General features: G+C 34.7%; 1 protein-coding gene across 1 annotated transcript in view; it reads right to left on the bottom strand.

Annotated features, from left to right (window-relative positions):
• The window catches only part of hip1rb (huntingtin interacting protein 1 related b), an 80,112-nt gene that overhangs the window by 53,672 nt on the left and 12,732 nt on the right, over nucleotides 1-13,708 (bottom strand). Inside the window, exon 2 of the mRNA XM_042734007.1 lies at nucleotides 3,002-3,065. Within this exon, the coding sequence (XP_042589941.1) occupies nucleotides 3,002-3,065 (64 nt within the window). The remainder of the gene's footprint in view (nucleotides 1-3,001; nucleotides 3,066-13,708) is intronic.

Raw genomic sequence — 13,708 nt, 5'->3', positions numbered from 1 at the left:
ATTTTTTACGGTATAAAACCGTTAAACCTAAAATGGTGTTACCGTATTTTTTACGGTATAATTCTAGCAACCACAGCTGCCAGTTTTTTACCGTATATTTTACGGATTATTTTTTACAGTGTAGTTTCTGACTGGGATGCTTCCCCATAGAAAAGTCAAAGAACATTATTTGATACATATTATTCAGATTTTACTAGTATCAGTAAAATCTGTGTCCCATTCACTAAGAGAGACACTATTTGACAAAGCAAAGAGAACTCTATAATTTAAATACTGTAATTTTGCATAATTTACGATGCATAATTATGCATAATATTAGTATGTAAATAAATGTAATAGTAGCCTGTGTAATTAAAAGAAATTTCAATAAATAAAAATATTGTTAAAAAATCTGACATTATTTGTTATTTGTCACATGTAGTGGACATTTTTGTGTTGTGGGTAATAGGAGGATTTTACACCTGGCTACCATCTCAAGTATATTTTAAACCTGTGGGAAGCACTATTGTTTCTGGACTGTCTGATATCTGATATATTATGATCTAATTTACCATTACATAATCATTTTAACACCGGTATGGTATCCATGTTCTAACCCATTGTTAGTGCCGTCAGCACTGATTGGATGCAAGGTAGTGCTATGAGGTAATTTGCACTACACAACTGCTACACATTAAGGCAAGAGTTTGATTCTAAACTTTAAGCTTAAAATGTATATTAAACTTTTATAAGAGCAGTAACAATTTTGTGACAGATGGTATTCTGTTTACGGAACTACTACTCATTCATTTCTATGGTCTGCAAACAGTGACTGACAGCCAAAAATACAAGAAAGATTAAAAGATGCCAAGGCTATAATGTGACTTGTTCATAAGGCATTCCAAGCTGACCATTATGCATCCTCTAATGGTTGAGTCATGGAGGTTGGTATCTCTTTAATATGATAAGATCTCCTAGTAGCCTATACATCTTTGCAGAACCAAAATAATTGTTTCCCAATCCAATGAGTGTTTTCAAACCAGGATTGACATTTTTCAACAACTAAAAAAATACATATAAAAGTGTACATGACACAGGCCACAGACAGACAAAGCTAGTGTGACATCAGATTCTATATAGAATGTGACAAATATATCTTTCTTTGAAAGAACGCCATGTGGCAGCATATACTGTAGTATATGAGAAATAAAATCACAATGTGCCTTTATTTCATGCCATGTGTATTAATTCATAGACACAGAGTTATCTCAAATAATTTGTTATAAGGACAAAAATGTATATTAAGTATAAATCATCAAACTTGTCCTTTAAAGGGGTCATATGACGTTGCTAAAAAAAATAACATTATTTTGTGTATTTGATGTAATGCAATGTATTTATGTGGTTTAAGGTTCAAAAAACATTATTTTCCACATAATGTACATTATTGTTTCTCCTCTATGCCCTGCCTTTCTGAAAAGCATTGATTTTTACAAGGCTCATCGTTCTGAAAACCGAGGTGTGCACTGATGGGCCATCTATCCAGTGCGTTGTAATTGGCCAAATGCCTTAAGCGTTTGTGATGCCGTGTGCGCCTGACAGTCAGAATAAAATGTCAGGACACCGTCGTGATGAGACAAAACCAATAAAACCCATTACAAATAAGGAATAAGTTGCATCCAGTGGGGACATAATTACTTATTATAATGACTTCTACTGTCTTTTTACACGTTGCGTATTGCACTGCATAAACATAAAACCATGTCTGCATTTGTGATTGGAGAAAGGACAAACAACAAGCTCTAACAGTTTTTTCTACACTGCTCAAAACTTGCATTTGAATAATCAGTGGCAAACCCTTTAATGTTACATATGTAAAAGTACTTACAGACTATATGTCAGAAGCGCCAGACTGTCCTTGCAAAGTTAGAATTGGCCCACTTTATAGAAACAGACACCGGCATTGTAGGTTACTCTCAGAGGAAACAGTCCTAGTCCTCCGCAAAATGTGCAGCACACGTCTGAATATTTGGGTTGGACTGTTCTGGAACAGTGTTGTAAATACAACATAACCACTGATTTCTAGTTGTGTCCTTTTTGGAAGACCAAACAAAGTAGCTTCGCTTTCACACTGAAACAGAGTGTCTCCACAACATGGCGCAGTGAGAATAAAAGTTACGACTTCTTTCTTTGCGTGAACATTTGGGTGGCATTATGCAAATATTCCCACATCGTGGCATAGACATGTGGGGGCATGTTAGAATGAGCCATTTTAGGTAGGAGTGGTTAACTCAAATTTTATAAAGAATATCTCTTTGGATTTGAGACTTTAGTCTTTGCAACTTTACAGATCTTCTTTATGCATCGAGAGCTTGTAACACTCCAAACAGAAAGGAAAAATTGAAATCGCATCATATGACCCTTTAAGTTACCTTTCGCACAAACATTCATAAACTAGAAGTCACATTCTTGCACATTAAGCTACTAGTGATCTCATAAATATCTGTCTTACGTTTGGGAACTACCAACTCAACTTAAATCAGGTGGTTGAAAAACACCCATGGTCCACTGCTTGGAAAATACCTCTTTTGTTCTGCAGAGACACCAATAATTGAGTTAAATGATTGAAAATTGAGGAACTGTGCATCTGTTCTCTTCAAAAGTTAAATGTGCATTGTTTCTCATTTTCTTCATTTTATTTTTAATATTTACTGATTTAATGCTTCAGATGCAGGATATTTCACAGAAGGTATCATTGTTTGTAATTACAGCAACCATTTGAACTTGTATGAAACGTATCTGTACACATGAGAGGTGGCAAGATCATGTTATAACAAGCATTAACAATAATAACACACAAAAAATTTAAAAAAATACCTCCCAACAACATTAAAAAAACAATAACAAAAAAAACAGAACCTGCAGTACTGCTCCTTATCCTCTTGCAAAGGGTTCATTTGACATACCTGATTAGATAATAGTTGAATAAGCATTAATAAATGTACATCTGAATAAAGGATACTGCGTGCATGTTTCTCCTTCAGCGGCGTCTCTGTGGAGTTGATGGCCTTACTGATACTGCTTAGCTAAAGAGGAAAGGAAAAGAGAAACAGAAAAAAAATTACTATACATGGATTTTTAGTAATGAATGAATGAATTGATGTCTATTTTAATAATATACATATACATACATATATACATACATACACATACAAGCTTTTCACTATTTCCAGCACTTTAAAGCTCAAAAAAAATTATCCACTTTAAATGTTATTTTCAATGTGATGACCAAAATATACTTTGTAAAACAAACTCTTGTAAAACATGTAAAAAAAAAAAAAAACACTATAACCAGTAGATGGCAGTAGAGGAGCACTTATTGGCTTATTAGTCGTTCTTTTCTACTTTGCTTTATATTTTGAAATTATAAAATCACTATTATAGAATATCCAATCATCAAGAAATCAAATTGCCAACTTTAAGCACTTTTTGTGTGTATGAAGAAAAGTCACAATGCAACTGAATCACACAAAGAGCACTCCTTTTATAATCACTAGTCAGTTCTGTATGATACTATTGAAGAATAATGGCACATTTAATAAGATTAGAATATTATTTTTATATAAAAATTAGATTTTACATGTTACTGTTGTTAATAAGTAAATTTTAGAGCCCAACTGATATAAGCCTGTCGCAGATATATCAGTATCGGCATATATGCCGTTGATATGCCACCAATATTAAAAAAAAATTAACAGAACATAAAACGCAGATAAAATGCTTGTAAATGGTGTAATTATGTTCTTCCAGCAGAGTTTGCTCCATTGTTTTCTTCTGGTGATCTGGATGAAATGCTTTAAAGCTTAAGTGTATGGAATACCATTGAAACTTTGATTGGCCATACCTTGGTAAGGGCGCAGCGGATCCAAACCAAATTCAGGGCATACCTTCAGCTCGAGGAGCCCTCTCAAAAGCCAAATGAGACCACCCCTGCGTCAATAGCCCCCTACCGACCCACAGAGGGTGGCATTTAAGGGGGTACCTCAAGCTGAAGTGATCCCCGAATTTGGTGGATCTCCTCCACTGAGATAGTGACAGCCAACCCTTTTAGTTCGGGAGGTCTCAAGCAGTGTCTTACTGTAAGTTAAAACTAATTTGTGCAGTGGTGGCTTGAGTCTGCTGAATGGTAATTTAGCGCAAAGTTGTCAGGGATGCAACGATACCATTTTTTTTTAGAAATGATCCAATCCGATACTAAAAATTCTGAGTAGACACAGGCAACGCAAGTACCTCCAGATTCTAGCTGAACTGGTGCATTTATTATAAATTTTAACCTCATTGATGAACTCAATTCAAGGGTTAATTAAGTGATTGATGGTTGTTCAGGTCTATGCAATTGCACATATTGCTGTAAACTTGGGATTTCACATTTTCATTCTCTTAAACTTATTCTTTCCTCACTTTCTATCTTCCTGCAACCGGTGTGAATGTGTGAGTGCATGTGCTTATGTGTTAGATTAGTTTATATGTCTTAGATTTATCTAATAAAGCCTTATTCATATTGAAAAGATAAGTAAGTTGTGTTTGGTGCTTACAAGTTAATGTCTTAAACTGCCCATCTTGTTACTGTGCTACTGCTAATTAATAGTATTTTCACTATATTTTGGATTAGAGATCGACCGATATGGGTTTTTCTAAAGCCGATGCCGATATTTAGAGGTCAGGGTCAGCCGATGGCCGATATCTGCTGCCGATTTTTAGGGCCGATATCTTGAAGTTTTCCCCCTCATTTGCATGCTAAAATGTCACACTAATAATAAGTGGATGCACATAATTTCTAAAAATTATCATTTATTGAGGACTGACTTGAACCATCTCTCGAATCTTAATTTTGTGCACTGCACGGTATTACAAATAAAATAAAAAAATATCTAAAGTTAACCAAACAAATCAATAAACTGACCAAGTATTAAATATATAAAACAGGTAATTATATATATAATATTATATATATAGATATATATATATATCTATATATATATAGTATATTATATGTCAATCATTTACATAAAAGTTTTTAGAGCATTTATCAAGCAGAATTTTTTCAAGTTTGTTGGAAGATAAATGTAAACTTAAATATACATTTAAATAAAAGAAATAAAATTGTATAAATAAAAATCAATTAAACTGAAAAATATAAAAAAATATTATATATAAAAAATAAATAATAGTAGTGCTGCAAACACACTAGCAACCAGCAACATTTGTGTTTGGTATAAATGACACAGAACACCTAAAGTGCATTCTAATTTCAAAATTACATCGCAGTCTGTTCATTATTAAGATTAAGTACAGTCAACCAAACATATAAAAGGTTACACTGGTCAGTTTAAAAAGACCATAGTATACCGGTCCACTCTGCTGTTATGCCAAGGACGTTTTTGCTCATGTGAAGAGGATGATCTTTTCCGTCTAGTTTACATTAAAAAAAATATATATATATATTAATGTTTAACATTCAGATACATTGCGAATATGAAAACATGTGTATATGTGCAGAACGAGACGTGAGCAACAACCTCCAAATACATCTATCCAAACCCGCGCGCGCTCGTCCTCGTCTGCACGCACACACCCACTGTCACGATCTAATGCACTGTAAATGCAGGATTTAAAAAAACAAAAAGACAAATAGGCCTGTCTACCGGAATGCAAAAATTCAAAATCGAACATTTTGCAGAACAGGATCAAATAAAGTACTGGTCATTAATACTCGCATAAAATGTTTAATGTGAAAAAAGCGGCTCACTGACTGCGCAGCACAGCCACATGCGCCATAGTTACGTTTGGGATAATTTTATTTTTAATACTATAGTGTCATTTGAAAACATTGCAATTGCGTTTTAAAATACACCAACGAGCACCACGAAACCATTTAAAGAGGCGCGTTCAGCGGTCTCCTTGACGAGAAACAGTCAGCTAAGTAAAATGATCTCAAACGTACAGCGCGCTCCCTTCATTTTATCAAATGATCATAATCACATCTATTCATTTTACAGTCCTGCTACTAGCATTTTATTCAGACTAAAACCCCTTTAATTCGGCTGAGAAATCTTTTTTTCCGAGTGGCTTTTGCACATAATAATAATACCGCTGCAGACGCATTTTGTAGCATTAAGCTTATTCATTGATTGTTAATTTAAACGACGATCGATCATGAAAATGATCAAATATTGACATCCCTAAATGCAAATGAGTTGGATGGAAACCTGGCTATTGTCTGCATCAAACCATGCTTCCGAACAAATGTCATTCACCGTTCTGTGCTGCTCCAGGACAGCTGTCTCTCCGAGCACGGTGCTGTCTGTGAGCGGGGCGGAGTAACGGAGCCCTCAATCACGCTGCAGTGTTTGTGAGAGCTGCCACCTTCTCCACCTCATTTACAGAGTGAAATCCTCTGACTACCTTTATCTCCCGGGACTGTTGTTGAATCTTCCAAAAGTTTTGGCTTGGGGTCCTTCACATGCGGCAGCAGCACTTTCCACTGCACCAATAACACGGGGCTGCCCGCCGACGTGCCTGAATTTAAATCGGCGCTACTAAACACGGATATCGGCCGATGCCGATATATTAAAAAAAATGACAAATATCGGCCCGATACATCGGTCGACCTCTATTTTGGATTTTAATATCCATGCAGAATTGATGTTATACGGCTCGTTCAATGACTCGCTGGCTGACTCCGTGATCTACAGTGGCCATGAAGTGCAAAACACATTACAATTCTGAAAACAAAATAAATTACAAACGCAAATGCAAATCTAAAAAACTAAATAATTCAGAAAACACAACAACAATTCAGAAAACATTATATCAAATCAGAAAACACAAACACAAATCAGACAAACTGGAAGAGGTAGGTATAGTTTGAGACCGCGCCATTGGTTTGGGATTACTCACCGCTGACTGGATGAGACATCTGTCAATCAACGTATACAGAAAGAACCAGCCGAAAAACAGCAGTGTCTTGGTAAAAAGTTTGGAAATTGTCTTGAAGTAGCTCGGTTTAAATGTATTGTATGAATTGTGCTTACTATGGAATAAAACATACAGAGTTTGTCATTTACACTTTGTCCATTTAACCTGCCTTATTAGCATTTTGGTATTGGTATTTTGTCATCTCCAGTGGCGCAAGTGGTTAAGTGTGTGGCCTTGGCTTTTTTTTGCAATTGACCCGTGTTCAATCCCACCTTTTGCCAAACTTTTTTTTCTCCCTTTTCAAATCTCGTATTACCAATCGATTCTATTTACACTAAGTGAAAATAGCAGTATTTTTAGCAATATGCTATTTACACTGTTAAAATAGCAGGATTTTCTGCTACGTATACTACTTGTTGCAAATAGTGGCAATTATCTGCACTTCAGTATTGTAGTACATTATAAAACAGTATGCAATAATAACAGAGTGTAAATTATAATTTTAATTCAAATTATTAAATTGATGCCACCTTATTGGTACAATAAAGCCATCCCTACACCTTCCCTAACCCTACCCTATACTTTATTTTCACCTTTTTATTTCCTTAATTTTTATTGAAAATAAATGCCTTTACGATGTAATACGAGATTTGAAAAGAGTCAAAAAAAAAAAAAAGTTTGGCAAACGGTTGGAATGAACCCGGGTCATCACGTCAAAAAGTCAATTAATCACCTCCGCCACTGGAGCTGACAAAATACCCATGCCAAAATGCTAATAAGGCAGGTTATTTGGACAAAGTATAAATAGCCACTCCGTATGTTTTATTCCACAGTAAGTGCAATTCATATAATACATTTAAACCGAGCTATTTTAAGACCATCTTTAAACTTTCTACCACGATTCTGCTTTTTTACGGCTGGTTCTTTCTGTATATGTTGATTGACAGAGGTCTCGTCCAGTCAGCGGTGAGTAATCCCAAACCAATGGCACTGTCTCAAACTATACCTACCTCTTCCGGTTTGTCTGATTTGTCATTGTGTTTTCTGACTTGTTATAATGTTTTCTGAATTGTTGTTGTGTTTTCTGAATTATTTTGTTTTTTAGATTTGCATTTGCGTTTTTAATTTGTTATTTTGTTTTCAGAATAGTCATCTGTTTTGCACTTCACGGTCACTGTAGTGATCAGCCGTAAAACAGTGATTCTGTCCAAATTCCCTATAAAATCTTATATGATTCCCTTTGAGCTAAATTGACCTGTTTCCCTTACACCGATACCAGCGCAGTTTTTTTTTTTTTTTTTTTTTATCAATGTAGAATTTCTATACTTCTCTGTGTTGACCTGATCGTCACTCTTGTGTGTGTTAAACACAAATTACTACATATAGACAACTTAATTTTAATGAAACAAATTAAAAAATAATAATAATCTTAATCTATGACAAAAATACTATTATAAACTAGGTTAGTGGATAATTCAGCAGCAAAAGATACTCTAGAAAAATCAAGGGTGCACAATTCTATTAAATCTAGTTAAATATTTTATTTACAAATAAAAGCGAATAAGTCTAAAATCTGGTAAAATGTTACAGATTGCACTTTGTATTGTCGTAAAATACATTCATGAAAAACAAGTAAATACATTTATACAGAAATATAAAAGACATTTCTTTTAAATGTATAGCACAGTAATAAAGGCAGCAACATATGATAGATAAGACACAACAAGAAAGACTATTAATAATCTTTGATTACGCAGAAAAGTATTCTAATACTAAAGGCTCCAATACAGAGCGGCAGAAAGCACTTATGCACATCCCGTGTGCAGAATGATGCACTTGAAACACTTAGTCACAGTGCCAGGCTGCGCAGCCCTTCAAGTCCGCATAGAAAAGTTAGTACAAAGGGAAGTGATATTGAAACAGTAGATTAAATCTGTGCGTTGGTTTATTGAGCCTTTTCTTTTAACGGTTTTAAACCTCAGTTACTGTGCACTCTTGAAGAGTGTTTCATCGTTTTGACTGTCGTAACTGAATGCAACACGCAGTTTGATTGCTGAATGGAGGACAGCCACAGGGGAAAGAAGAGTTTGTGAACTTGTATTTAATGACTTAAATATTCATCTGTACATCATATTGAACTATGGAACAGCTTCAGAACACTTGAAATATAGTGCACGTAAACTTTTTGGTGCTTTATAATGTTTTTGTGTCTTTCGTGGGGCTCAACAATATCAGAATAGTATACGCACAATATCAGATTTGGATCGGTCTCGTCAGACCGATACCCGATCCGGCAGAAAATGCCAGTATCGGAGCGATACCAATCCTGAGTATCGGATCGATGCATCCCTACTAGTTGATGAGGCAGCTGTTCTTAATCCTGTTCCTCACGACCCCCCGCTCTGCACATTTTGTATGCTTCTCTTATCACTTCAGAGGTGTGTTCTATTTGACCATAAGTTTCGTCTGTGTGTGAAGACAGTGGCATAGTGCAAATCCATGAATGAATGTTCCAAAGTGAACTAAACTTCAACAGAATAAAAGTTGAATGGAACTGAATTTAAATAAAGTTGAATAAACTTCAGCTTTATGGTTCAGTGCACTGATGTCAGACTTATTTTAGATAAAGTGTATTGTTAAATACCCTACCACCATTTTATTTCTTTGTCACGTCATAAGCGTTTCATCACCACATTTGAGTGATAACTGCAAAAAATTTGTTTGCGTATATATACACATATACATATATATACACATACATATATATACGTTTATGTATATACTGCATTTTATATAAAGTACCAGTGAAAAGTTTGGACACACAAATGGGAAAGTGTCCAAAATTTTCACTGGCACTGTACTATAATATACACAATGAATATTGGCCAATATAGCGATATCAATATATTTTTTACACCCTAATGTCGGTATTGGCATCGGACCTCAAAAAACCCATATCAGTCGGGGTCTAGTAAATTTTATATGCGCAAAGCGCCAAATCTGCTCCTGACAGCACCATCTGTACTATGGAAGTACAATAATGACAAATGTCTTTGAAACAAAAAAGCATGTTGACTTGCACTGAAAAAATAATGCATTGCATTAACAGTGCTTGCATTTTTATGCCTTGTATTTTCAGGGCTTGCATTTTTAGGGGCTGAAATTTTACTTAGTTATTAATTTAAGCTGTCAATATTTCAATTCAAAACATTTCACAAACATTTTCATAATTAAAAATTGAATAATTCATATTCACCTTCCAGAGTTCACTTCAGAAATATTCAATCCATTTAAAAATCATATGTAATATATCTAACAGGCAATTTTCAGTCCATTTTATTTCACTTTACAAATTCACTTCCGCCAATTCAGTGGTTCAAATTCAACAAAAAATTCAGCATTGCACATCCGGGAACTGCAGGAATAGCAGTAGAGTACCGATGCATGATCTGCATTATGAAACATTATGAAACTATAAACTAAATTGTGAAACAACTAAATTGTGTGCATTATAACAGATCCAAATAAATCTACTGATGTGTCTGTGTGTTTTTGTGTTTGTGAGTGAGTGAGTAAGTGAGTGTGTGTGAGTGAGTGAGTTTGGTTGATGTGAGAGGGGCGTGGTTTATGTGCACCTGGGCCTTGTTGCGGTGGCATTTAACCACTGTGTTTTTACTACTTACTATTTACTCTGGGCTGCTGGCAAAGCAGTTTTCCATCTCCCTGCTTCAGTTTTGGTTTATTTTGAACTTGTGCATTTATGCATTTCCTGGTACAACCCCTTACGTTGACAGTGACATTACGGATTACTGACATCTTGATTTTGTTATGGTAGTTTTTGTGTGCCAATAAATATTGGTTTCAGGTCACCTTTTTGTGTCACTTTTATGTTGCACCGTAGCCAGGTGTAAGACTATAAAAAGTATTCTCGTAGCTTCATAAAATTAAGGTCGAAATACTGATGTCACATGGACTATTTCAATGTTTTCTTTACTACCTTTCTGGGCCTGAAAATGGTAGCTGTGTTGCTGTCTATGAAGGGTCAGAAAGCTATCGAATTTCATTAAAAATATCTTAATTTGTGTCTATAGTAACATTAAACCGTAATATGAAAAAAAAAACCTTCACATTTCAACCTTTGAAACATTTTTAAGAAAAAGAATGAGTCAAAAGTATCAATTATTATATTAAATTTAAAACATAAACAGAGCTCGGTACTAACTGATTACATGTCATATGGATTTTCGTAATCAGATTCCAAAAATTAGTTACTTGTAATTAGATTAAATTACATTTTAAAATACTTCCAATTAGACTACAGTTACTTTATTGATTGCATGATTACATATTCACACAATATCAAATATATATATATATATATATATATATATATATATATATAAAATCATAATTTGATTCTCCCTTATTCCTCATTGTCATCTTTTAAATGTTCCTTTCAAAAATAGCCTACCGCTTATATACATTCAGAAAGTTTTGCAGTTTTATGGACATTCACACAAAAACCAGTCACTAGTCAGATGGCTACACAGCATTTGACCTGGATTTAGAGAAATTAGTGGTCAACCGATATTGGGGTTTTTTTTTTTTGTTTTATTTTTTTTTTTGACAGCCGATGCCGGTGCCGATATCTTGGAAAGCAGGGGGGCCGATAGCCAATATAATTTTTAAAATTTTTGAATATTTAAGAAATTTATAATCATTTGACAATGGATTAAAAAATAAATGTGTAAAATAAACATACTTTTACTTCAGTTGACAAAGTATTTTTTGCAAATAAATATTTAATTAAAATATAATTAAAAAGGAAGTAAACACTGTAACCAACAGGCCACTAAGTATTCCGGCGAAGTTTGTGTGCATTGGAAATCACCTTTTTTTAAATAAAGCAAGGGTAACACGCATTTTACATACAGCACACAGTGAAAACGACATGAATGACAGTGGCCAAATGAATAAAGTGCAGCATAATTTAAGTTTAAAGCATTCAATTCACACGGCCCGATGGACACACAGAGAACACATGGTCATGCAGGTCACATGCACACTTCACAAGATCTCACAGCTGGATTTGACTAAGTTTGTAAGGTTTATAATATTTAATGTTCATTAGTCATTAAAAGATGTGTTTAAATGATATTAATGCATATTTGCTTAATGGTGACGGCAAACGAGAAAGTATTATATTTGCCTTTCTATTACTAATAATATAAAAGCAATCATTACAATACTTTTTGTATACAATAATAATAATAATAATAATAATAATAATAATAATTATGCATCCAACACTATGCATCCGTTTGTAAGGAAGCTTGTAAGTTAATTTCTCTATCCAATGGTGTCACATCACATGACAAAAGAACAAATGATAGGTTAAGGCCTTTTATAAGCTTATGGGTCTGTCACGAGATGAACGAATGACTCGATAAACCCGAAGACCCAAGAGATGAACTAATCAATTCTCTTTCCGGCTCTAGACTGCATTGGTTACGCTTATGGGTCGGTCACGTGATGAAGGAGCGAAATCCGAAGACTTGTCAGATAAGAGGTGAGCTGAGCTAATCATAAACTGAAGAACCAGGTGAACAATGAATTAATCTTTTCTGTTTCTTATAGCATTATAGTTTTGTATTGTTTGTAGTGTGATCACCATTTGCTAAGTACTAGCAGACGTTAGGGAAGTAACACTTAACATTTTAATTATAATTTGATAAAATTAACAAAATGAACGAAATGACTTGAAATAAAAAGATTCGTTCATTTTGCTGAACGAGACTCAAAGGTCCGAGTCAGTAAAATGATCAAAACTTCCCATCACTACTGTGAACAACGACAGCGAACAAGGAGAATGTAAGCACTGTGCGCTCAGGCGCTGCCGTTCTCAGCACCGTCAAAATAAAAGTCCCGCCTCGAACACATCGGCCAAGCAGAAAAACTTATCGGCAGATGCCGATATTTGAAAAATGCCAAAAATTATTTCAGGTTTAAGAAGTGTGTCAACATTGCATTAAGAACTGATGAACACATTAATGTTTATTTGAATTATAACTCAGTGGGTTATTTAATCGTGTATTACTATGTCATTGGAAGGCTTTTGTACTTTAAACTTCACTTTATTTTTTATTTACATTTAATGCAGGCATTTCCAAACTTTTTTGTCATATTTATGGTGTTATCTACAACAAATGGAATATAGTTTCTTACTCTTTGTATTTTTATATCAATATAGCAGTTTATCATTTTATTACTTAAATCAATGTGATGAACAATTAAGTGAGTGACATGACATACAGCCAAGTATGGTGACCCATACTCAGAATTCGTGCTCTGCATTTAACCCATCCAAAGTGCACACACACAGCAGTAAGCACACACACAACGTGAACACACACCCGGAGCAGTGGGCAGCCATTTATGCTGCGGCGCCCGGGGAGCAGTCGGGGGTTCGGTGCCTTGCTCAAGGGCACCTCAGTCGTGGTATTGCCGGCCCGAGACTCGAACCCACAACCTTAGGGTTAGGAGTCAAACTCTCTAACCATTAGGCCACAACTTCCCCACCCTAATCTAAAAGTAATCAAAAAGTAGTCAGATTATATTACCTGAAATGTGAGATGTAATGGATTAGTTACTAACTACAATGTTTGTCATTAAATCTGGTATCAGTAATGGATTACAATTTGTAAGTAATCTACCCAGCTCTGAACATAAATATCTTACGGTCTTGTTTATA

The sequence above is a fragment of the Cyprinus carpio genome, chromosome A3 (assembly GCF_018340385.1).
Source record: "Cyprinus carpio isolate SPL01 chromosome A3, ASM1834038v1, whole genome shotgun sequence".
NCBI lineage: Eukaryota > Metazoa > Chordata > Actinopteri > Cypriniformes > Cyprinidae > Cyprinus > Cyprinus carpio.
This window is presented reverse-complemented; position numbering and strand designations above follow the sequence as displayed.